Source organism: Mesoplodon bidens, assembly GCF_964165515.1.
Source record: "Mesoplodon bidens genome assembly, chromosome: X".
NCBI classification, from domain to species: domain Eukaryota; kingdom Metazoa; phylum Chordata; class Mammalia; order Artiodactyla; family Ziphiidae; genus Mesoplodon; species Mesoplodon bidens.
Genome location: NC_138163.1, coordinates 58,805,812 through 58,832,668, shown reverse-complemented (window position 1 = coordinate 58,832,668; position 26,857 = coordinate 58,805,812). Strand labels below are relative to the sequence as shown.

At 35.4% G+C, this 26,857-nt stretch overlaps 1 protein-coding gene across 1 annotated transcript in view; it reads left to right on the top strand.

Annotated features, from left to right (window-relative positions):
• DIAPH2 (diaphanous related formin 2) overlaps window positions 1–26,857 on the top strand; it is an 897,118-nt gene that overhangs the window by 239,767 nt on the left and 630,494 nt on the right. Inside the window, exons 11-14 of the mRNA XM_081223297.1 lie at window positions 15,050–15,160; window positions 20,722–20,840; window positions 22,716–22,832; window positions 25,588–25,706. Coding sequence (XP_081079423.1) covers window positions 15,050–15,160; window positions 20,722–20,840; window positions 22,716–22,832; window positions 25,588–25,706 — 466 coding nt within the window. The remainder of the gene's footprint in view (window positions 1–15,049; window positions 15,161–20,721; window positions 20,841–22,715; window positions 22,833–25,587; window positions 25,707–26,857) is intronic.

The window sequence follows — 26,857 nt, the reverse complement described above, 5'->3', positions numbered from 1 at the left end:
GGGCTCTCACTGTTGTGGCCTCTCCCATTGCGGAGCACAGGCTCCGGATGCACAAGCTCAGCAGCCATGGCTCATGGGCCCCGCCGCTGCACGGCATGTGGGATCTTCCCAGACCAGGGCACGAACCCATGTCCCCTACATCGGCAGGCGGACTCTCAACCACTGTGCCACCAGGGAAGCCCAATATGTTACCTCATTTTAAAACTCACAGCAGTTCTCTGCTAGAGATAGTAGTAGTATCCCCATTTTATAGATGAGTAAGCTGAGGCTCACAGAGGTTAGATAACTTTTCTAGGGTCACATAGTAAATAGGAAGTAAAGCTCACTTTAGACCCTAGAGCATCTGGCTTCAGAGTACTTGCTCTTAACCACTATATGGTACCTCCTCTTAGTAAAATGAGCTCATTTTCTCTTTCCCTTAGCATGATTTCCCCCCTAAAAGAAGTCTACTCTTCTTCCTGCCTTTCATTTTAGATAATAGAGAGGTATCATTTTCTTCCTGATCTTTGGTTTTCCTCAAGACTTCATTCTTCATTGTTCCCTGCATCCAATTAATCATCAGGTCTTACAAAAGACTATGAATCTATCCCAGTCTGTCTACCTCCACTGTCTTTATCTTCTCCCAGCAATATAATTCCAACAATTTCCTAATTAGTACCCCAAACTGATACACTCTTCCCAAAAACAGACAAATGTGTTGTACTACTGTTGGTTATCCTTAAAAAATAAATCTGATTCTAACATAGTAGCATTCCTAGAAACCTATCTATGCTCATGACCCATTGCTTGATAAAAGTGAAAAGCCTAAACATGATGAATGACCTTTCTCAATGTGGTCCCAACCTAACATTCTGGCCTTACAGCCCGTCACACTCCCAAATGTACCATATGTTTTAGCTATACTAAACCTGGTGTTTCCCAAATATGCTGTAGCCTTTTAAATGCCCTCAAACATTTTATCATGCAGAACACTTTGCTTGGAATAGCAACGCTTCCCCAGCCATGTCCCTTTCCTCTTGGTAAGATTTAATGAGGACACAAAGGGAAGGCAAATTTAGGTATGTCCTGCATAAGTCAAGGAAGGCTTCAGTGATGAGGTGATGCTTTAACTGGGTCTTGAAGGATCAATAGGAATTTTCCAGAAAATTATCTTTACTGATAGAAAACCAGTACTCTGGTAGGGTGGGAGGCAGAACGGCTTCCAGTAGGTAAAAATAGAGGCCAGAGGGCTTCTCTGGTGGCACAGAGGTTGAGAGTCCGCCTGCCGATGCAGGGGACACGGGTTCGTACCCCGGTCCGGGAGGATCCCACATGCCGTGGAGCGGCGGGGCCCGTGAGCCATAGCCATTGGGCCTGTGCATCCAGAGCCTGTGCTCCACAACGGGAGAGGCCACAACAGTGAGAGGCCCGCGTACCGCAAAAAAAAAAAAAAAAAAAAAAAATAGAGGCCAGAGTAGTCTGCCAGTCTCTTCACAAAAGACAGAGTGAGGTAATAACAACATATAGTTGAAACTGATTTCTATGTAGCCCAGCAGGAAAAGCTAGGGTACACTGAGCATTAGTAACAGTTGTTTTTTTTTCCCCTTTAACTTTTATTTTTATTATTAAAAAATTTTTTTAATTGAAGTATGATTGATTTACAGTGTTGTGTTAGTTTCAGGTGTACAGCAAAGTGATTCAGCTATACATATACGTATATATGTATGACTGTATACCTATGAATGTGTGTGTATATATATTTTACATTCTCTTCCATTATAGGTTATTACAAGATATTGAGTATAGCTCCCTGTGCTATAACAGTAGGTCTTTGTTGGTGATCTATTTTATATATAGTAGTATGTATATGTTAATCCCAAACTCCTAATTTGTCCCTCCCAATAATAGTTGTTTTTGGAAAGAGAAAGTCATAGAGTTAACCTCCAATGATGTATTATAAAAACCATCCCCAGTCTTCACAGGCTTCTATTAGTCTGAAAGGTGCAATGTCTTAAAGTATTTCAGGAGCTGTGTGCAGAAGTGTTTTTATTTTAGCATGATTTAATACATCTAAAAAATGTTGTCTAACATGCTGAAAATAATAAAAAAATTGTGCATGTTATAATTAGATATGGTACACAAAAACATAGAAGTAAATATACAGTTGGTTCACTTATCCTGACCTTATCTATTTGAGAGATTTATCATTTTGGAATATAACTCAGAACCAAAAAAAAAAAGAAAAAAGAAAAAAAATAAAATAATCTGAGTAGCCTACAAAATGTCACCAAATCCATCAAGTAAGCCTCATGGTGACAAAGACCTTTTGGCCTTTAATCAGAGCCTATTAACTCTTTCTTCCTATGTTATCTTAATGGGCCTGATTTTCTGTTTTCCATCCATAGCAGACAGGAAGCATGAGTTGGGAGGTTGGTAGATGATTTATTCCAGACTCGTACACTGAGATGATGAAGAAGCAACAACTGACACAATGAAAGCAAGGGAGAAGGAGATAGAAACATAATAAAAGAGTGGAACTGGAATTCAAAAATTATAACATTTGGTTTATTTGGCATCAGAGCATATAGCCCTGTGTCTCTCAATAGCTCCTGAGGGCATCTATGTGTTCCATCATCTCTCACTAACTCACATATTTAATCATGCCCCTGAGTCAGCAAAAAAATAAAATAACAAATTATACCTAGGATATTTTAAGAATGTGGGAATTCTGGAATTCTCTTCAGAAAGAGTTCCATGCAAAAACAGATGTTCATGCTTAAATAGACAAACCCTCACGCATATGGACTGATTCTCTGTAGCTCGATTCTTTCCACAGTGGTTCTCAAGTGTTGAGATTTTACTCTAAGCATACTTATAAATTAGCTATTAGTGCACTCATACCATCACATATGAGAAAGTAGCTTTGGATAAATCATTTATTATTTGTCAGTAGAGGTACATTTATAATAAAACAAGGCACTGAAGCTATGAATAAGGAGGAAATTTGTGGAAAAGTAAATGAGTGTGTTAAATATTGTGTTGAAGGAATGTCTGATATACTTAGGAAGCTAAATAACTATTGATTGGCAATTTTATACTACTAACATTTTAAAACTAGAATTAGTACAATGGGGGGTTGTATAGAAATATTTACAACATGTAGTCATGTTTCAAGTACAAAAATAACTTCGGAGTTAAAGAAGGATGTCTTCTATTTTAAACCTGTTTCAAAGTTGAATAATTGCCAAATCGACCATTTTTGGTAATGGGGAATCACTAGTGACCTCTGTAATATAAAAAACAACAGACAGTTTGGAAGTCATCATATTGGTTTCTACAGCACCATTCAATGCTATTGGTCATGCTTGAACAAAGCTGTCTCCTCCCTCAACTTCTATGATACTAAGCTCTCCTCATTCTTCTTCTACCTCTTTGTTACATGTAAAATCTCCTGTCTCTATGCTTGGCCTTAAAATATACTTATTCCTAGAGGTTGATCCATAGTCCTTTGATCCTTTGCTCTGGTCCTTTGCTCATTCTGTACATTGTCCTTGGCAGCATTATCCATCCTTATGACTTCCACCAGCACTTCTATGTGATGAATCTCTCTGAACTCTTCCATTCCAAATACATACTGACTCACAGATTCCATATATTCAGCTGCCTTCTGACTGGACTTCAAATTCAGTATTGTCCTTAACTGTACTTTTCTTCCTTATCTTCATCCTCTCCTTCCTACTCCAATCCACTCTCCAACCTTCACCTGCCTTTCTCTCTTTTTTTACATCTTTATTGGAGTATAATTGCTTTACAATGGTGTGTTACTTTCTGCTTTATAACAAAGTGAATCACCTATACATATACATATATCCCCATATCTCCTTCCTCTTGTGTATCCCCCCCACCCTCCCTATCCCACTGCTCTAGGTGGTCACAAAGCACCCAGCTGATCTCCCTGTGCTATGTGGCTGCTTCCCACTAGCTATTTTACATTTGGTAGTGTATATATGTCCATGCCACTCTCTCACTTCCTCCCAGCTTACACTCCCCCCTCCCTGTGTCCTCAAGTCCATTCTCTACAGCTGCGTCTTTATTCCTGTCCCAACCCTAGGTTTTTCAGAACTATTTTTTTTCAAAGAGATATTCTTTCATTGTTAGTGTATAGGAATGCAACAGGTTTCTGTGCATTAATTTTGTATCCTGCTACTTTACCATATTCATTGATTAGCTCTAGTAGTTTTCTGGTGACATCTTTAGGATTCTCTATGTATAGTATCATATGCAAACAGTGAAAGTTTTACTTCTTGTTTTCCAATTTAGATTCCTTTTATTTCTTTTTCTTCCTTGATTGCTGTGGCTAAAACTTCCAAAACTATGCCCAATAATAGTGGTGAGAGTAGACAACCCTGTCTTGTTCCTGATCGTAGTGGAAATGGTTTCAGTTTTTCACCATTGAGAATGATGTTGGCTGTGGGTTTGTCATATATGGCCATTATTATGTTGAGGTAAGTTCCCTCTATGCCTACTTTCTGGAGGGTTTTTATCATAAATGGTGTTGAATTTTGTTGAAAGCTTTTTCTGCATCTATTGAGATGATCATATGGGTTTTCTCCTTTAATTTGTTAATATGGTGTGTCATATTGATTGATTTGCGTATATTGAAGAATCCTTGCATTCCTGGGATAAACCCCACTTGATCATGGTGTGTGATCCTTTTAATGTGCTGTCGGATTCTGTTTGCTAGTATTTTGTTGAGGACTTTTGCATCTGTGTTCATCACTGATATTGGCCTATAGTTCCCTTTCTTTGTGACATCTTTGTCTGGTTTTGGTATCACGGTGATGATGGCCTTGTAGAATGTATGTTCCTCCCTCTGCTATATTTTGGAAGAGTTTGAGAACAGTAGGTGTTAACTCTTCTGTAAATGTTTGATAGAATTCACCTGTGAAGCCAGCTGGTCCTGGGCTTCTGTTTGTGGGAAGATTTTTAATCAGACTTTCAATTTCAGTGCTTGTGATTGGTCTGTTTATAATTTCTATTTCTTCCTGGTTCAGTCTCAGAAGGTTGTGCTTTTCTAAGAATTTGTCCATTTCTTCCAAGTTTTCCATTTTATTGGCATATAGTTTTTTGTAGTAATCTCTCATGATCCTTTGTATTTCTGCAGTGTCAGCTGTTACTTCTCCTTTTTCATTTCTACTTCTGTTGATTTGAGTCTTCTCCCTTTTTTCGTGATGAGTCTTGCTAATGGTTTATCAATTTTGTTTATCTTCTCAAAGAACCAGCTTTTAGTTTTATTCATCTTTGCTATTGTTTCCTTCATTTCTTTTTCATTTATTTCTGATCTGATTTTTATGATTTCTTTCCTTCTGCTAACTTTGGGGTTTTTTTGTTCTTCTTTCTCTAATTTCTTTTGGTGTAAGGTTAGGTTGTTTATTTGAGATGTTTCTTTTTTCTTGAGGTAGGATTGTATTGCTATAAATTTACCTCTTAGAACTGCTTTTGCTGCATCTCATAGGTTTTGGGTCATTGTGTTTCACTGTCATTTGTTTCTAGGTATTTTTTGATTTCCTCTTGGATTTCTTCAGTGACCTCTTGGTTATTTAGTAACATATTGTTTAGCCTCCAAGTGTTTGTATTTTTTACAGTTTTTTTCTTGTAATTTATATCTAGTCTTATAACGTTGTGGTCAGAAAAGATACTTGATACGACTTCAATTTTCTTAAATTTACCAAGGCTTCATTTGTGACCCAAGATATGATCTACCCTGGAGAATGTTCCATGAGCACTTGAGAAGAAAGTATATTCTGTTTTTTTTTGGTTGGAATGTCCTATAAATATCAATTAAGTCCATCTTGTTTAATGTGTCATTTAAAGCTTTTGTTTCCTTATTTATTTTCATTTTGGATTATCTGTCCATCAGTGAAAGTGGGGTGTTAAAGTCCCCTACTATGATTGTGTTACTGTCAATTTCCCCTTTTATGGCTGTTAGCATTTGCCTTATGTATTGAGGTGCTCCTATGTTGGGTGTATAAATATTTACAACTGTTATATTTTTTCTTGGTTCGATCCCTTGATCATTATGTAGTGTCCTTCTTTGTCTCTTCTAGTAATTTTTATTTCAAAGTCTATCTTGTCTGATATGAGAATTGCTACTCCAGCTTTCTTTTGATTTCCATTTGCATGGAATATCTTTTTCCATCCCCTCACTTTCAGTCTGTATGTGTCCCTAGGTCTGAAGTGCATCTCCTGTAGACAGCATGTGTATGGGTCTCGTTTTTGTATCCATTCAGCCATTCTGTGTCTTTTGGTTGGAGCATTTAATCCATTTACATTTAAGGTAGTTAGCAATATGTATGTTCCTATTACCATTTTCTTAACTGTTTTGGGTTTGTTATTGTAGGTCTTTTCCTTCTTTTGCGTTTCCTGACTAGGGAACTTGCATTTGTTGTAAAGCTGGTTTGGTGGTGCTGAATTCTCTTTTCTTTTGCTTGTCTGTCAAGGTTTTACTTTCTCCATTGAATGTGAATGAGATCCTTACTGTGTAGAGTAATCTTGGTTGTAGGTTTTTCCCTTTCATCACTTTTAATATGTCATGCCACTCCCTTCTGGCTTGCAGAGTTTCTGCTGAAAGGTCAGCTCTTAACCTTATGGGGATTCCCTTGTATGTTATTTGTTGATTTTCCCTTGCTGCTTTTAATATTTTTTCTTGGTATTTAATTTTTGTTAGTTTGATTAATATGTGTTGGCATGTTTCTCCTTGTATTTATCCTTTATGGGACTCTCTGTGCTTCCTGCACTTGATTGACTATTTCCTTTCCCATATTAGAGAAGTTTTCAACCATAATCTCTTCAAATATTTTCTCAGTCCCTTTCTTTTTCTGTTCTTTTCCTGGGACCCCTATAATTCGAATGTTGGTGTGTTTAATGTTATCCCAGAGGTCTCTGAGACTGTCCTCAATTCTTTTCATTCTTTTTTCTTTATTCTGCTCTGAGGTAGTTATTTCCACTATTTTATCTTCCAGGTCACTTATCCATTCTTCTGCCTCAGTTATTCTGCTATTGATTCCTTCCAGAGAATTTTTAATTTTATTTATTTTGTTGTTCATTGTTTGTTTGCTCTTCCGTTCTTCTAGATCCTTGTTAAATGTTTCTTGTATTTTCTCGTTTCTATTTCCACGATTTTGGATCATCTTTACTATCATTACTCTGAGTTCTTTTTCAGGTGGACTGCCTATGCCCTCTTCATTTGTTTGGTATGGTGGGTTTTTACCTTGTTCCTTCATCTGCTGTGTGTTTCTCTGTCTTCTCATTTTGCTTAACTTACTGTGTTTGTGGTCACCTTTTCACAGGCTGCAGGTTCGTAGTTCCCATTGTTTTTGGTATCTGCCCCCAGTGGGTAAGTTTGGTTCAGTGGATTTTGTAGGCTTCCTGGTGGAGAGGACTGATGCCTGTGTTCTGGTGGATGAGGCTGGATCTTGTCTTTCTGCTCTGCAGGACTGTGTCCAGTGGTGTGTTTTGGGGGTGTCTGTGACCTTATAATGATTTTAGGCAGCCAGTCTGCTAATGGATGTGGTTGTGTTCCTGTCTTGCTAGTTGTTTGGCATAGGATATCCAGATATGTAGTTGGTGGTCATTGAGTGGATCTGGGTCTTAGTGTTGAGATGGAGATCTCTGGGAGGACTTTCACCATTTGATATTACGTGGAGCCAGGAGGTCTCTGGTGGACCAGTGTCTGAACTCAGCTCTCCCACCTCAGAGGCACAGGCCTGACACCTGGCCAGGGCACGAAGACCCTGTCAGCCACGCAGCTCAGAAGAAAAGGGACAAACAAAGCATGAAATAAATTAATTAATTAAATAAAATAAACTTAAGAAATTAAAAAAAAACATTATTAAAAATATAAAAATTGAAAAAAAAAGAAGGAAAGAAGAGAGCAACCAAACCAACAAACAAATCCACCAATGATATCAAGCACTAAAAACTGTAGGACAAAAAAAAAAAAAAAAAACGACAGACAGAACCCTAGCACAAATGGTAAAAGCAGAGCTTTACAGACAAAATTACAGAAAGAAGTATACACATACACAGTCACAAAAAGAGAAAAAGGAAAGAAAAATCTATATATAAAAAAAAGAAAAAGGAAGAGAGTAACAAAATCAATAAACAAATCTACCAGTAATAATAAACTGTAAATACTAAACTAAGATAAACATAAAGCCAGGAATAAGTTAGATGCAGGAAGCAAACCCCAAGTCTACAGTTGCTCCCAAAGTCCACCGCCTCAATTTTGGGATGTTTCATTGTCTATTCAGGTATTCCAGAGATGATGGGTTTATGAAGTTGATTGTGGAGATTTAATCCACTGCTCCTGAGGCTGCATGGAGAGATTTCCCTTTCTCTTCTTTGTTTGCACAGCTCCTGGAGTTCAGCTTTGGATTTGGCCCCGCCTCTGTGTGTAGCCCGCCTGAGGGCATCTGTTCCCCACCCAGACAGGAAGGGGTTAAAGTAGCAGCCGATTAGGGGGCTCTTGCTCACTCAGGCCAGTGGGATGGAGGGGTACAGAATGCGGGGCAAGCCTGTGGCGGCAGAGGCCCCCATGACGTTGCACCAGTCTGAGGCATGCCATGTGTTCTCCCGGGAAAGTTGTCCCTGGATCACGGGACCCTGGCAGTGGCGGGCTGCACAGGCTCCCGGGAGGGGAGCTGTGCTTGCATGCAGGCTTCTTGGTGGCTACAGCAGCAGCCTTAGCACTTCATGTCCGTCTGTGGGGTCTGTGCTGATAGCCGCGACTCACACCCATTTCTGGAGGTCGTTTAGGCGCTGCTCTGAATCACCTCTCCTTGTGCACCCCGAAACAATGGTCTCTTGCCTCTTTGGCAGGTCCAGACATTTCCCGGACTCCCTCCCGGCTAGCTGTGGTGCACTAGCCCCCTTCAGGCTGTGTTCACACAGCCAACCCCAGTCCTCTCCCTGAGATCTAAGCTCCGAAGCCTGAGCTTCAGCTCCCAGACCCTGCCTGCCCCGTGGCGGGAACAGACAAGCCTCTCTGGCTGGGGAGTGCCGGTCGGCACCGATCCTCTGTGCAGGAATCTCTCCGCTTTGCCCTCTGCATCCCTGTTGCTGTGCTCTCCTCCACGGCTCCGAAGCTTCCCCCTCCGCCACCCACAGTCTCCTCCCGCAAAGGGGCTTCCTAGTGTGTGGAAACTTTTCCTCCTTCACGGCTCCCTCCCACTGGTGCAGGTCCCGTCCCTATTGTTTTGTCTCTGTTTATTCTGTTTTCTTTTGCCCTACCCAGGTACGTGGGGAGTTTCTTGCCTTTTGGGAGGTCTGAGGTCTTCTGCCAGCGTTCAGTAGGTGTTCTGTAGGAGTTGTTCCACATGTGGATGTATTTCTGATGTATTTGTGGGAAGAAGGTGATCTCCGCGTCTTACTCCTCTGCCATCTTGATGGTTTTCCAGGCCTGCCTTTCTCTTGTTTGCCCATTCCTGGTTAACCTTAGCATTGTCCACCAAGTAGCATAAACGAGAAACATAAGTCATTTTCGAATATACTCTTTCTCCATCCACCATTCCCTCAGTCACCAAATCCTACCAATTCTACTGCCTTAGTGCTGTACTTTCCTTCCTTAGCATAACAGTATCTACCCCCGCCCCCGCCACTTTTTTGTTTCAGGGCGTTGTCACATCTCAACGTTTTATAATTTCCCTGGACTCTTAAATATCTTCTACCCTTCATTTCACCCCCTTTTAAATCATTTTCCACAAAGTTATACTTCTGAAATGCCATTCTTGTTATATCACTGCTTAAAATCCTGTTACATCTTCCAACAGCCACTAAGAGTAAAGTCTAATGCTAGTCCACAAAAAATATCAATACTTCATCATCTAACTGTGGCTTTGTCTCTAACCTCATATTCCGTCATTCTTCTGCATATAGTTTTTGATCCAGTTATACTGTACCCAGTTCCCTAAACATTTTATGCTATTTTGTCTCTCTGCCTCCATACCTTTGTACTTGGCAATGCCGTGCCTGGAATCACCCATTTTATGACTTAATAACTTTCTCTGTACGTTTGTATCTTTCTTCGTTGGTACTTATTTTGACTCAGACCATCTTTTTTCCTAACTCCTGCTGGGCTGGATAAAGAAAGACCTTGTTAGTGTCAAGAAAGTACTTAATAAGGTCAATGTGTGACAATGTCAATAACATTTTAAAAGCACAACTTGTCACAGCTAATGGCAATATGGATAATCTGTCTGAGAATGTCCTAGAGTTGGCAATTATTGTACTATATAGCTCTGTGAATTGTGATCAAACAAGTAGATGTTTGTAGTTTTCAAAGCTGGTGAGTTACAGTAAATAAAAGGTTCTAGCATTTTCCCAGGAATTTTGTGAATATATTTTATGTTTAAAGATTTTCCCTATCACTTAAGAAAATGAATGCAATTTCTTTTTGTAGTAATATATCTCGTCAATAAAATTTGAAACATTTAATGACTATTCACCCATTATACTTTAAACATTTTATTGGCGGCAGTTAGGGGTTACAAAGAAAACCCTAAACAAATACAGAGCCATATCTTTAGGAAGCTTGAAATTTATTTTGTGATATTTCACTCTCTATACCACACGCCACACCCCAGGATGAAGACAGTAGCACCCTGTGACTAAAGAATGGGTGATTATAAAGAAGAGGTGATTATTATACAAAGAATGTATACTATTATGGTAAAAGAAGGATCATAATATTATAGAAAAATTGATAGTAATTCAGTTTATTGTAATTATGCATGGCAGAAATTATTGGATGCTTTCTCATTGTATGCTTTTATCTACATTTTTATGCATTTGTTAAATGGGTTATATAGATATCATGTAAACATTTCCATATAATATAGGGAGATCATTTAATAACATTGCAAATACAGAAACTTTTTTTACTGGTTAAAAATCATAATCATGGTTCTAGCCTAGTATGTTTATCAATAATGGAGAAAATTCAGACTTCCTATTATTTTTGAATTTTAGTTCTCATGGAAGCTGAATTTAAATCAAATAAATATGGCAGACCATTTTGAACCTTAGATACATTTTAAAGAAACTAAGCAACAGATGAAATCTGGCTAGTGGACTCTGATTTCTATTTAAAGGCACTTGTTTTCTTTCCAGTACAGGGAAAAATGCTATTCAGCAATGCCTGACTTGTGCATTATAGTGTGGTAGAAAGAGTCTACCTAAAAGATTCTACCTAAAAAACTAAAAGTCATGAGGCCTGAGTTCAAATTCAATCTTTGTGTTTTATTATTAGCTATACAGTCTTGGGCAAATCATCTAATCTTCCTAGGTTTTCAGTTTCCTTATCTTTAAATGAGGATATTGGACCAGAGTATTTTATGTTCTTTCTAGCTTTCAAATCCCGTAATTCTTTATTTTCTATCTCTGGAGTTAGAGTTTTGTTTTTTGAAAGTAGATTGATTTTTCATTGTAAGAGGACAATATCGTTCAGTGATGCTCTTAAAGATTTATATACTTGGAAGTCAAACAATGCCAATTTTGAAAGTTCCATTATTCAGAAATGAGTTTTATACTGCTTTGGAGCTTAGGTTTTAGATATTAGGCCAGAATCCTTTTTAAAGTGTCCAGTGCAGTGCTATTCAGTCAAACTTTCTGCAGTCTCCTATATCCGTGCTGTCCAATATGGGAGCCACTAGCCACATGTGGCTGTTGAACACTTGAACTGTAACTAATGAAACTGAGAAACAGCATTTTAAATTTTATTTAATTATAATTAAGCTAAATTTAAATTGTAGTCAGTGACTCTGTATTGAACAGCATGCTCGTGTGTGTGTGTGTGTGTGTGTGTATGTGATGTGTGTATTTGCGTGCACATCTATGCTGAATAGGGAGTGGAGGGAGTAGGGTGGCAGGAAGTAAAGGAGAGTGAGGGACCATTGTTTTGGATGATGGGATGCTGTCCATAGGTCACTGTTCAGGATATATATAAAGTGGGATGTAACACATTCCAGAAACCATTTTCTATCTCCCTTCCTCCCTTCCCCCCACCCTTCCTCTCTCTTCCTTTTCTATCTTTCTTTGTTCCTTTCTTTGTTTCTTTGTTTCTTTCTTCTTTCCTTCCTTCCTTCCTTCCTTCCTTCCTTCCTTCCTTTCACATTCCATTATGTATTATGATAACCACTTTATTTTTATTGAGGTATACTTGATAACCATAAGATAACCATTTTATATACTAGACAGCATATTAAAATAATTATATGTTTTTCTAATTAACCTATAGTTTCAAAGTTAGGTATTCCCAATATTTTAAACATGAATTAAATTTTATTATCTTACCCATCCTTAAAATATTTTGTTGTGTTAATCTAGGAATGGAGTTTATGAGGCATCTGGAATGTGCTGAAAATTATACTGTATTTGGAGTAAAGTGATATGTTTAGAATCATGAATTTCCTCCTTGCTGTGTCACCTTGTATAAGTTATTTATCTGCTTTGAGCCTCAGCTTCATCATCTCTGAAATAAGGATAATAGTAACACTTATCTCATGGTTTTTGTGAGGGTGAGATTAGATGGTGAATTATGTAAAGCTCCTAAATTGTCTAGTAACAAAAACTAATACAACACATTAATGATGATAATAGTTTGGAGGTTTGTATTTAGCTATGAATTCAGAATACACACAATGGGTATTTCATATTTTAATTAAATAATAATATACTCTGCCCTATAAACTAATTACATTTTAAAAATTTAACTTTGTAAATAGTGACAATTGGATTGATTTTGTTCCTATCCTCTGAAAAGGGCAGTAATTATGTAGCAGTATAAAGGAATGGAGATAATTAAGATGATTCTTTTTGTTCTCCACATTCATACAATGTAAATATTCCTATTAAAGAGCATTGCTTTAGCAGATTATGTTGAAAAATGACATGATAGTATGAATATTCATCTTATGCTATTTGTATGTAATTAAATATCTTTTAGAATTTGATAAACAATAAATAGTACATTGATAAACCAGTGCTATTACCTGTTTAAACTACTGACTTCAAAGTATGTGGTATTTTTTACTATAGTCAATGGATGTAACTTCTTTTTTTAGCATTTAGTTATATATTCATACATTGTGTGTTAAGTGAGTATTTAAAAGCATTGCAACATTTATATTATTAAATGTGAAATTATTTTGATGTTACATTCATTATTTTTTTTGGCTTTTATTATTTTTATAATTTCCTGATCCAAATACTTTTATTGTATAAAGGTACAATTCCAAGACTCATTAACTTGTTTCTTATGGAAATGTTCTCTTTGCTTGTAGGGTATTAATACAAGCCATTAAGCTAGAATTTCTTCTGGCAAGAACAATCCTAGCAGATGGCAACTTTTCTCTCTATTAATTTTGGATTGGACATGTATTTTGGCTTGTTCTGTCAGGTCAGAGTTGTAACATAACAAGAATCATTCATGCAAATACAGTCATAATATACCTTTGGACTCATACGCTGTGCAAACTTATATTCCAGCCTACTGAAACTATATGAAGACTTAAACATTTTCTTACTGTAAACAGGAAGGTTAAGTAACCCATTAAGGCACAAGCATCATAATAACTTATCTGATATGACTTTTGAGGTAATGCCAAGTCAATGGCAAATATTTAGTCAGATGTCTAAGTGATTTAGCTTGACATTTGAGCATTCATAAGAATTGGACTGAATTGTTCAATTATCATTTAGATAGCTAGTAATGTTAGAGACAACCTCGATAATCCCTTTTAATGCATGTAACTTTTGATTTTTGAACCTGGATGTGAGCTAGATAGGCTAATCTCCTCCAAAACAGCTTAAATGCATAAGATAAAGGTATAACAATAAATGTAATATAGCTTTTAATGTTTGTCTCTACTTGAAAAAAATCACTATCATAATAACAGGTCTGGATGAAGTCAAGTCAAAATACATTTGAAATATTTTTCTTTTGCTGATGTGTTTTTCCATACTAACTATTGATTTATTTGTGCTCCTTTCTATATATACTTAACATATTTACTAAATCTGGTATTTTCCAGTGGTCCCCTTGCAGTCAGCTCTTTGAACACAAGACTCATTGCGTACTTTAGAAATAATAAATTTCAATGTGCAGCCCTTCACTTAAACTATTAGCCAATTGCCTTATACGTGAGCAGCATTTTCCAAAAATGAGGAATAATCTTTGGAACACTTGGCAGTTAGCATTTGGTTGACACTCTCCTAGCTTGCAATTAATGGAAAATAACTCCCTCCTCTTTTATAAAAGGGAACCTCAATAACAGAAGAAAACCAAAACCCATTTTCCAGCGTCAGTTTAAGTAATGAATCACCTTTACTTGAAAACAAGCTCTTATATTTACTTTATCATGCAATGCACATTAGTATTTGTGTCATAGTGCCTTCTAGTTTATCTTAATTCACTTGCATTCATTTTTATATAGTAAATTAATTCATCTTATTCATATAGTTTAATACTCTATATTTTGTGCAAATCTATCCAATAATAGAATGGAGAGAGTGTAACTCAGTGTAATAATACCTCTAAGTTATCGCTGTTCCCTGTTTAACATCAGGGTACTTTTATAGCTTTGTTTGATTTATTTTAGAAAAGTGTTTATAACCATATAGAATTGAGGCCAAGCACCCTCTGAGGACAGCTGGATATGAAAGATACATTTCATGATCTTTTTAAAGGGATCCATATCCACACTGTTGGAACTTGGAGTTTCTCAGAGAAAGTTTAATATTCCTTCATATTGTTTAGCAAAGCATAGCAGTACTTGACCAACCATCATATCTTCGTTAGAATTTCTCTGGACATTAGAAACTCTATTGTTAATGTTTTTGTTTCTACTGTAAAGTCATAATCATTATACTTATATAAACATTTGCATTTCTTGATGTATTTCATAATATATGTATGTATTCCTTTAGTAAATGGAAAAAATTATCTGAATGCATTAAGTATTTCTTTAATTAAAAAAAACTTTTTTTAACAAAGTTTACTTTCTAATTGCAGGTGGCCTGCATGCAGTTTATAAATGCCCTTGTCACATCTCCTTATGAGCTTGATTTTCGAATACATTTAAGGAATGAATTCCTTCGTTCAGGACTAAAAACAATGTTACCAGTAAGTGGAATGTGCACATTTATTATGCTTATGAACTTTAATGTTTTTCTCTCTTTAGACAAAAGTACTTTCAGCAAAGTAAATAAATGTGCCTTGCCGTTTCCTTTTGTAAAGCACTGGACATTTTGTAAGATTTTTGATGTTGCAGTAGCGTTAGTCTCTACATACAACTGATGATTTGGAATTCAGCTAATGGTATGTCCAGAAGTGATGGCTTTTTTGGTCTTCTTGAAGTCGAAGGGAACTTTTCTTTGACTTTGAATACTGAGAACATAAGAGACTGCTATTTTTTTGCCATTTCAATTTTTCATTAAAATTTTTTGCTTTCTTCTTTGATAACTTAGATTGATTTCCTTTATATTCAGCATAAGTATGCATAAAATTTTGATTAGTATATTCTAGACACATAACATAAGGTATTCTTGTTATAAATCCATAGCAACTTTTCTAAAGAAAAAATTTATTTCTTAAGTTGAGTGTGGATATCTGTGCTAATTGTGATACTGTTAAAAACATTTTTGAAATAACTTTATAGGCTTGTTCTAAGATAAATGAGCACACTTATTCTATAAATAGAAATACAACTACCATGACTTTATACTTAGTATGTTAACTAAAGAAGGATTTTGTTCAAGACTGTGGCATTTTTAAAGGAGACAAGTAAAATCTCACTAGTTTCTTTATTTAAGCTACTTAGACCATACCTGATAAACAAGAAGTAAATGTAGGGGTGGGGAATAAAAGGACTGAGGAAAGAAAAAACAAAATAAAACAAATGTCAATGAGCGTATATATAAGGTATTCCTAGGGTATTAGAAATACCAAAATCAGGGATATTTCCTGGTGAGGGACTAGTGTGTAGCATGCATCTGTAACTTGTCTTCTGATAGTCTTAACTGAAAGTAGTTGAAACTCATCATCATAAAATATACAATTGGGTCTATTGAAACCCATTTTAATAAGATATATGATTGGATCTGTGCGGTTTTAGAAATTTCTATGTCAATTCCACTTTGGATGGTTCTTTCATCCATGACTTTAAAAAGCAAGGAATTGGTTGCAGTGAATCAAAGCATCATCGTAAGTGACCCGAATAGAGGTTCAATATGCAGTTAACTTAGGCACATTCACTAGTTATAGTGTATGTAACACACTTATTCTTTTTTTGTCACAAATCTCTCCTCATGAAAACTCTGTGGTCTTATGTAGCTAGAGGTAATATTACAGTCCTCATTCTAGTGTGCTTTTGAGTTGCCTACTCAGTGTTTCCATCCTTGTCCTCTCGGAACTGGTCCTCTGTTTCTGGGAGAGTAATCATGTCTTTGGACACTTGTTGGCCTCAGGGGCTCCTGAAGATCCTCTACTCATTTAGTAATATGCCATGTTTTTCTGCCTTAGTTGTTGCTGTCTGCGCCAGCTTTCATTTCCCTGTGTCTATTTATAATTAAACATTCATTTTTTACCTTATGCTACTGAATGGCTGGTCAAGAAAACTGTGACTCTCAATTTATTTAAGTCCTCATCTTTTCAGAAAGGGTAGGCACAGTATCTCTTGTCCTTACCTTTTGCACGTTTGCCAGGGTGTGCTCATTTCTGCTGGGTTCAGTGGTCTCATGGTATTTTTCCTTTGGTTACATTGACAGCTAAGATTTTGCATCAGTGTTTCTTAGCTACACTTTCGCATTGGCCCTGTAGCTGTATATAAAGCCCCTTGCGGTACCCTGTACCGCTTAACTTATGCTTCCAGTTAGATTTTTCTTTAACTATCACATCCCTTCAGTATGCCCTGATTCTTAGATCTCAGGGATCCTTCAGCAAGAGGAAAGTGAGAAGTGTCATGTTTCTGCCTCTTAAAGTTTTGGAATAGAACCTACAAGGATTCTCAATTTCTTTTTCTTCCTGTGACAATGGAGTGAAATATGGCTAAATAGGGCTCTGGTTCTCAAGAAGTTGGGCATGTCCCCCTAAAGAAAGTCTATCAAAATCTTATTGGGGGTAGGGCAGAGATGTTTGGTTTGAAAGAAAATAATCCTCCCCAGGTATTTCTGATATACAATATGAGAATCAGGATCTAGGCAGATAAACCCTGAGATTAGAGGTCCTTCCCTTAATACCATACATTTCACTACTGTTGTTGTTGTCCTTGAAGTTTTATTATCACAATTTGGAGCAAAAGTCAGAATGGTCATGCTTTAATGTATACTAGATGTACCTAACATGTCAACTGCTGTCTAGCTATCTAATTTACTAAATATTTAAATTTCAACCACTAGAATTTATAGTAATATCAAACATCTTTTACACATGCATGGAAGCCTAATAATATATTCATAATGAGTCTTTAATATCCTGGCTTTTATCCTATTTACTCTTATTTTATACACTGTTCTAACAGGAGGAGCTTGCTAGTTTTCTGGAATATATCATATTCAAAGCAGCAAATTAGACGTGGCTAGGGCTAATATAAATTGTTGGTACATGGATCAAAAATTATAAATATCTGGAATCATTAGGTGTTGGGGAAGAATAGTTCTTAATAGTTCTTAGTATTTCAGTAATCCCTGAGACCATCATTGTAGTAGAGTGAAACTTTTGTTTCATATAATAATTAGAATCCTCAAGACAAGGACAGTTATTTTAATTACATTCTGTAGAAATTTATTTTCAAAATTTGCCCTGTCTCTATAGATAAATTATGATGTTTAAAGAGAGTTTATATTTCACTTACATGGAAAATTTACTTTTCATAAATTTGCTTTAGTAATTTGGGCCAAATGAGTTATTAAACAGTATATAGTGATTTTTAAAATAGTATTTTCTCTCTAGTTAACTTACATTGATTTCTTGTGAAGTTTTCTCCATCTGCCTTTTAGTTAGTTAAATAAATTAAGAAAATATTAGATAAGTCAGATATGTGAAGGAACAAGATAGTAAGAAATTGTGTCTGTAGGCAGCAGGCATTCTTAACCTCTTTTAAAAGACCGACAAACCCTTTCTTACTCTTTTGAAGACTCAATTTTGATTGCTTGACTGGTAATCAGTCATGTACTGGTAATGGACTTTGATTTCCTTTGAAGTACACCATATTATAGAGACTTATTTATATGTTTTAGAGAATCTGCTGAAAATATTCTGTATCTGTACCGCAAATCTGTTTAAAAAATAGCTGAAACATATTTACAGTATTTCACGTAATTATTAGTAGTGTAATTCAGTAATTTTATGCCATTCTTCATTTAAAATATAAACTTCAGTGATGCATTTCCCTTTTTTCGATGGGGTATCTGTCACATTTGTGCTATATGAAACTTTTATTAATTCATTAAATGTTTATTTTATCAAGAATTTTTGAATATACCTTTCAAGGTTTGACATTTGAATGAAAGGAAGATTTTTATATATGTGTGTGTATGTAGATATGCATATATATTTTTACAGAGCATTATTAATGAACACTATGAGATATTTCATTTATACATATCTATATTTTTATATTGTACTGTACATGTTCATATACTATATATCTTATATAACTAATGTGTTGTCCTAATTAAAAACTGAAATAAATATTTAACCAGTTATTTTCCCTGAAAATATTTTTTTTTTTTTTTTTTTTTTTTTTTTTTGCGGTACGCGGGCCTCTCACTGTTGTGGCCTCTCCCGTTGCGGAGCACAGGCTCCGGACGCGCAGGCTCAGCGGCCATGGCTCACACGCCCAGCCGCTCCGCAGCATGTGGGATCTTCCCGGACCGGGGCACGAACCCGTGTCCCCTGCATCGGCAGGCGGACTCTCAACCACTGCGCCACCAGGGAAGCCCTCCCTGAAAATATTTTAATCATGAAGGTTGAGTCCATGTTTTGTAAAGTTCTGATGCTGATTAAATGACAGTATTTAATTAACTTGTTTTTTCTATTTTCCAAACATATTTGGATGTGTTAAAGTCTGATAGTGAACATCTAAGAAAGAATATCTTGTGACATAAGAATAAGGAAAAATTCCATATTATAAAGGTTTTTTTTTTGAGAGAGAATGAAAGTATATTCTTATCAGCTCCTTACATTACACATGAAGTTTTTATTTTTTTTTTACATCTTTATTGGAGTATAATTGCTTTACAATGGTGTGTTAGTTTCTGCTTTATAACAAAGTGAATCAGTTATACATATACATATGTTCCCATATCTCTTCCCTCTTGCATCTTCCTCCCTCCCACCCTCCCGATCCCACATATTAAAGTTTTTTTTCTGCAATGACCAGCATATTGGGTGTGTCTGGCTCCTGCTCTTTTCTGAATTGAGTTCAGAAATCACCTGATAATATAACTCACCAATGTTAGATAACTTTAATTCCAATAAATTTCTTCATTCCCTTTCAAAGTGGAAAGTTAGACCTAAAACAAATTATTACTCAAGAGGAAACTAAGTTTAAATACATGTATTTGTTATGTATTTTATATGCAATTATATAGAAACATATTAATATTTTCATATGCTCTGTAGGTAAATTATTATGTATGTGAACGTTAGAAAAAGAACACCTAGAAATTGCATAAATTTGTGTTTGGCTTCAGTAATACGCGTTGCATCTCCATTTAAAGTCGTCCTATTGAATAAAAATAGAAACAAGAAAATGGATCCGAGTTTGTTTTATCGACCTAATTTGAAGTACACCGTGCTTGCATTTCCTTTTAGAGTTCAAGCTCAGCTCTGAACATCCTAGTCCCTCTTTCGGTATCACCCTTAAGCATCCACAGTTGTGATTATCGATTTGGGTTTTGAAAGCGGCAACTTAATGGACACATATTAAAAGCTATTCCAGGTGATATATATTAAGCCCAACAATCTCTAGTGTGGCATGCTTCCAAAGATTTTGTTTATACTATGATTTTGAAAATTATCAGAGGTTTGTAATGCATGTGCTTATAATGTATTACAAAAACAGGTCTTTGATGCCCAAGTTGGTATTTTGTGATTCGGCTAAGCAAAAATAAAAGGTGGGGGAGGAGGCTAATTTTGCATCTTGATTAAAAAAGTCCTGACGCCTTTTTGCTTTAAAAATCACAAAATGTCATTTAAAGTAAATTTGTTTTTACAACTTTCCACGCCATACTTGGGACTGTTGTGCTTGAATATATCCTTGCATTTGTTCTTCATTAATACAATTGATCTATATTCGCATTTTTTGCCAGAGGCATATGTGAATATTCTAACTGCATGAGTTCTTTTGCGATCTTTGATTAGTGTGTTTAGTCAAAACGACAGCATTTAATTTGGGTTTGTAGCAATTAGTTTTTTTCCGTTGCGAAAGTGATCGTTATTTTTTTAATGTGAATCGTCAAAATCTGGAGCATGAAAAGAAATGCGGTGAATGCAATGAGGTTCTTTCATTTTAAAATAGAAAAACAGAGTACATTTACTTTCTTTCAGGAAACCAAGTGCCTGGGTCAATATTTGAAATTGCTTCTGTGTATGTAGATGAATAATAGTGTCAGGCCTTTATTGCCAAAGTATGATGTTGTTAAACTGTTATTCGTCTGTTAATTTTTCTGTTTATATATTAGGATCTGAAAGAAAAAGAGAATGACGAGCTTGATATTCAGTTGAAAGTATTTGATGAGAACAAAGAGGACGACCTAACTGAATTATCACACCGTCTCAATGACATTCGAGCAGAAATGGAATATCCTTTTGACGAACCACAGAAATCATTTTGCATGTACTGTGAAAAAGGGATTTGTGGGTGATTTTGTGAACCATTATTAGAATTCTTGTCTGCCAGCCCAATTTATATCCATTTATTTATATTAGAACCTCACGATGATGCTGTCCTTGAGATTCATGTTGAAGAATTGTCAGACTGTCCTGATGGTTTACACAGACTGTATTGAAATCCGCACAATGTCTTGCTGCATTATAGATATACTCTGCTCAATGGTCTTGAATAGACAAGAGCCTAAGGCAGTATTCCTCATGGATAAGGGTTTTTTGGGGGAAAAGGTCAGTGAGTTCATATGTGACTATAGGTAATATACTTTTTCAGTTTATTAAATGGTACTCCAGTGACTTAGAGATATCATTCAATTCAAATAGATGTCTTATTCTCAATCCAAATATTTTGGTTCTTTAGCGGGGGGAAAATGTTTAGATGTGATAGGGTCTGACTATAACAATGATGCTAGAGTAGAAGCATTTGAGTCAAATACAACTAGCATATAATCTTCCTATGGCAATGATTTTATACAAAATGATTTTAGATCTGAAAGATGGTTGTCATAGCATTGATGGCCATTTGTTTCACACCCATTAAACTTCTTACTTATGGGTTCTGAGGAAATTGGGAAATACTTCGGAACCAAAATGACCTTTGAGCTGGACTTTTTCTCTATAACGTCTTCTTCCATCTTCCTCCTCACTCTACAGTGCTTTGCTTGCATCTGCCTTATTTATACACACTTCTTTGTGCCTATGAGATGGAGGGCACAAGTGTTTCAACTTTTTCCTCCAATGTTCCTATCAAAGCATCTTACACATGAGTACTGGATAAGTGCAATGAATAACAGTTTTGTTATTATGAGAGATAATTTCTAGTAATTTCTTATTCTTCATCAGTGACTCTAGTCTACAGTGGTCTCCATAAAATTAAATGATTTTTATATCAATTAATAAATATCTTGCTTTATATAAATTTCTCTTCATCAGAAAGCTATTTTTGGATCTATTCCATAGCCATCAAAAGGACCTTATGAAACTTTAACACAACACTCTTACATGGGGTCTAAGAAGTAATCCATCATATACTTAATTCTATTTCAGAGAAAACGTTGACATTTCAGGTTATTTTTAAGATGCTGGATTACATCTCCTCTTCTCCTTTTCTTTTACATCGATTTTTCTAGGTCCTCGCTTTTCTTATAAAAGTGAATCCATTTTTTAAATCTGTTTTCTAGTTTACTAAAAGCATTTAAACTTCTACCACTTTTTATATCCTAAGAAAAATGTTTCAAGTTCCTTATCAAATAATGACATACAAATAAATGCAAACAGTAATGATTTCATATGTGGTACGTATTTCATCTGTATAAAATAAAACTGGTTTTTATGAACTTTTAGCAGCCCACACAATGCTTATTTGCATTACTATCTTATGTGGGCAGTGAAAAGACAGGAGTATTGGCTTGCATGCATTAATATAGGTTTCCATCACAACCACAGGAAGGTCAAGAAAAAACATTTTCATTAATGGCATTGCTGTTCCAATGGTACCAACTATAAGCTGGAATTTTAAAATATAATGAACAGCTGATAATTTAAACGTTTAATGGTTAAATGGTCTTGGAAATACTCTAAGTCTCTTACACTTGTTAAAAGATTAAAGTGATCCATAGATTAAATTTCTTTATGGAAATGTTTTAAATACTGGAACATGGAGTTGAAGGTTTAGAAACAGTAATGCAAGCAAAGTGATATATCAGTGTTTTCAAAACTGAAGCTGCTTTTGTTATGAATGAAACTGTTATCAAGAATCCTTGATTTTTTTCCTTTACTTACTTTCCACTGATATGAATGAAGTGTACCATCTTCTGTATAATATGTTGAAGGACACTGCTGCTGAAAATTACTTATTATCCATTCTACAACATTTTTTGCTCATCAGGAATGATTATTATATCAGGTAAGAAGCTGTTATGAGAGTACAATTTTTATAATTTGAATTGGATTTTAAAGGAAAATTAACAATGTAGTGGTGTCTAGACAGTATATGCATATATATATATATATATATATATATATATATATATATATATATATATATATATATATATATATATATACACATGGAGTATAAGAGTTTGACGACTCTAGATAACATTTTTTTTCAATCTATTTTTAACTGAGCCAGAAGAATATACTTATAAAAACGGGGTATGCCATTTCAGTAGCAATGAACCCAACAGATTTTACTGACCCTATGATGAATTTTTTTTGTGGCACAGAGTAAGCTCTGAAGAGTCTATGGTAGAACTTTTAAGTCCTCGTACTTTTTTTTTTTTTTTATGTTCAGTCCACCCTATTCTTCTAGGTCTCTCTCTAGCTGGCTGAAGCCGTGTGTAAGATCTGAGCCAACGGACTTGATTGGCGCCTCCTCAATTTCTTACCCACAAAAATGTGAGGGATAATAAGATTATGTTATTGTTTTGAACCACTAAGTTCTGAGATGATTTTATGAAGCAATAAGTGAAAGGAAATGGGAAATATTATTCTGGCAAGCAATATACACAGGTAAACATAAAGTTCAAATAGTAAAGGGAAAAGAGAAGCGTGGACATCATAGGACATCTAGCAGTATCTGCCACACTTCCCATGAATTTATATAATGTGGTGGTAGAAATAATAGAATATAGAGATAGTATCACTATATTGTAATGTGGTAAAAGTGCTTTAGTTTTAGTGTGCACAGGGTGTGTGGATGTGGATATTTTTTTGAACCTGGTAGCTGAAGGAAGCCCTCTTTCAGAAGTTTAATAATAATAAAAACAGCAATGATAAAATTTGCTATTTAGTAAGCATTTTAAGTCCTCGTATATTTTAATAAGACTATTGTTATTCCTCTTGTATTATCTAGAAATAGGTGTGATCTTATCTAAGAAAATAATAATACTAATATTTCAGCTTTATACACAGCAATGTAATTCTTCTAAATAAACGAATATAATAATAATCCATAAAGTCAGAAATTTCAGAGTGTAGTTCTGGGAATATATCTGAAAACCAGAAAATTAGAGAAGGGTTTCTGAATGACTGAAATTATCCATAAGTTGGTGACCATGATCTTATATTTAACTGTTTAAGAGACTCTTAGTTGTTCTTCATACTCTAATATGCATGAAATTCTAGCAACCTAGGTTCTCTGATTTCTCAAACCTTGCTTGATTAAAGGGCAAAGGAAGGCTACCATGGGGTCGGGTACAGTCACAACAAAAATGACAATTCTAAAGTCCATAGAGAACTATTATAGTTTTCTTTATAGTTCAGGCCAGTTGCAATAACTGATGGGCATCATGATGTTACAGAGACATAGAAAAATGTTTAAAATATGCTGTTTTTTTTTAAGCAGGAAAGACAGTAATCCAACCAAAATGATTGTTGTTTTCTCAAATAAGTGCTGACAACTAAAGGGGTACTGTGCCCATGGGTACACAGTTACCTGGGGAAATAATTTGTGTGAAACCGTCCATTTCTCAGTAACTTTGAATAAACGAGAAGTTGTTCTAACATGACGTCCTTTTCATCCTGAGAACATCCATGTGAGGTAGATGTGCGACTAGCACTTTTATTCTACTTATGGATAATTAATTTGTCCTGAAAGAGAACCATTGTGTTTTCCCTGTTTACCCAGAGTCATTGACTAGATTGATTATAATCCAATATTGTTTACCCTAGATCTGATGATGACTTGAAAAAGCCTCAGATGTGTAATACATATTGCTATTTATTCTTATCCTTGAGATCAGCCCCATGACAAAAGACATATAAGAGCAATTAGAATATGTTTGGCTTTATTTGAAAACTTTTAGTAGGTTGGCTAGTTATCAGCACACTAATTTTAGAGATGTTTATGTCATAGTTTGTCCATAGTAGTATTTCTTTCTGATTTTTTCTCTATTGAACTTATTAGCTGCTGATAAATACTAAATTTTCCCCGAATTTTAATGCAAAAAGTGCCTTTTTAAAATTTTTGAAGTATGTAAGTGGTCATTTTTAAGGCCAGAATTACCTTGATAGATTACAGAATTAGGAAATGTTTCAAACCTTTGACACCAAACAAATTGAAGCTATCACCATGCATATTTAGTGTGTATGCTTCTATAAAATGGATCTTTTAAAGTATGTGTATAAGTAGATCTTTGGAGTAGTCTGTAACATAAGTGGCTGAGTCCAGTTTTGTAAAAGCTGTTATAGCTATCTTGAGTAAAAGTGTGGCAGTAAATTCAATACATTGTTGCCATGTAATGCCAAGGTACTCATTCCTTATTGAAATTGAGAACTTGGAGAGGCCTAGAACCATTTCTGTATCCATAGATGTAGAACTAAAGAGTCATTTGTTTTTATTAACTTTAGGAACAATAGCTTAATTTAGTAGATAAGGTTGATAAGTATCTTTGAACACAAGCATGAATCCCTGCAAACTAGAGTATTAAGTCACTAAGTGTTCACAGCTGATTATATTACAATGGGTTTTGCACTATAACATCCAACCCATCTTTAAGCTTAGGCATATTCCTCCTGAGTGAGTGTAATGGCTAGAAAAGAGTTTTTTAGCCTGCTAGAAAATGACCTAGTTTTCTTTATCATGCAGAATCACTTCTTAAGAAAATTGATTTGTATAGGTAGAAAAGGTATTCAAGATTACTTCTTCTTTTTTGCAGGCCACAGTATTACAAAATAGTTGAGGAGTGTGTTTCACAGATAGTGCTGCACTGCAGTGGTATGGACCCAGATTTCAAGTACAGACAAAGACTAGACATTGATTTCACTCATCTGATAGGTATGTGATATAATCCTCAATGTCATTTGATTGTGTTTTACTCTCTTCTGTCTAACAGACACTTTTTAAGTGTAGCTCTCTCACTAAACTTCCTCTATTAATACCTGGTAAGTCATTGTGTCTGTGGGTACTCATTTGCTATAACTATTAATTATGATGATCATGAGAGTTCTGCCTCTGTGATTGGAGATACTAATCTATTTGTTAAGTTTCAACACTCTTGAATTCAGTTTAAAGTCAATGCCGCACCAAAAACATTATATTAGGGGTGAATGCATTGCTTTTTAGAAACATGACTCTGAAATGCATTGATTCAATTTATGCTGGTACATTTATAGTTTTGTTGTGAACAACAGGGTCTAATTAGTAATGCTATGTTATTAGTGTTCAGGTCTGAGAAAGGAAATACAGGTTGGTTTCAGTAACTTAAGACCTTTTAATTCTATTAAAGTAGATCATTTTATATTTTCATAGAGCTTAGAGCTAGGAAAGAATTTGAGATGATCATGTTCATCTACTTGGATTGTTGTGGAAATGACCTTATATTATCTGAGACTGGTAACTAGCTACAGTTTCTGGAATAATCTCTGAAGGATGATGTGAAACCTCTTTTGTGAAATATACTATGCCATATGACCTTATAGTTAAGCAGTTTTATTTATACCTAGTCGAAATCACTACTGCTACGATTCAAGCATGAACTCATTTGTCTTTGTCTTTAAAGGTAGGAAACAACAGCTGTTGAATGCCAGTTATATGTTATTCTTCACTCCATAGCCCAGGGAAGACTCACAGTAATATTCAAAGATGAATTCCTTGTTATTTATCATGTATTATTCTCATCTGATTGTGAAACTAATGCTCACTTATCATAGGCAATCTGGAGACTTATGTAAGTGACAAAATAAACCACCAATTACACTTTTCAAGCTCAGTACATTTCACCATTACTCACTGTTCAGCTCAGCACGTCTTGTTATCTCCATCTTCATCTCTCTCCCTCTCTCTCTCTTACTCTCACTCTATCTCCCTCCCTCCTCTATTCCTCTTCTATATATCTATATGCTGATTTTTCATGGAGCATTATATTATTAGAATTTTTCAATATTAACCTGCAAAGTGTGACTTTGAATGTCTATATAATATTCCAT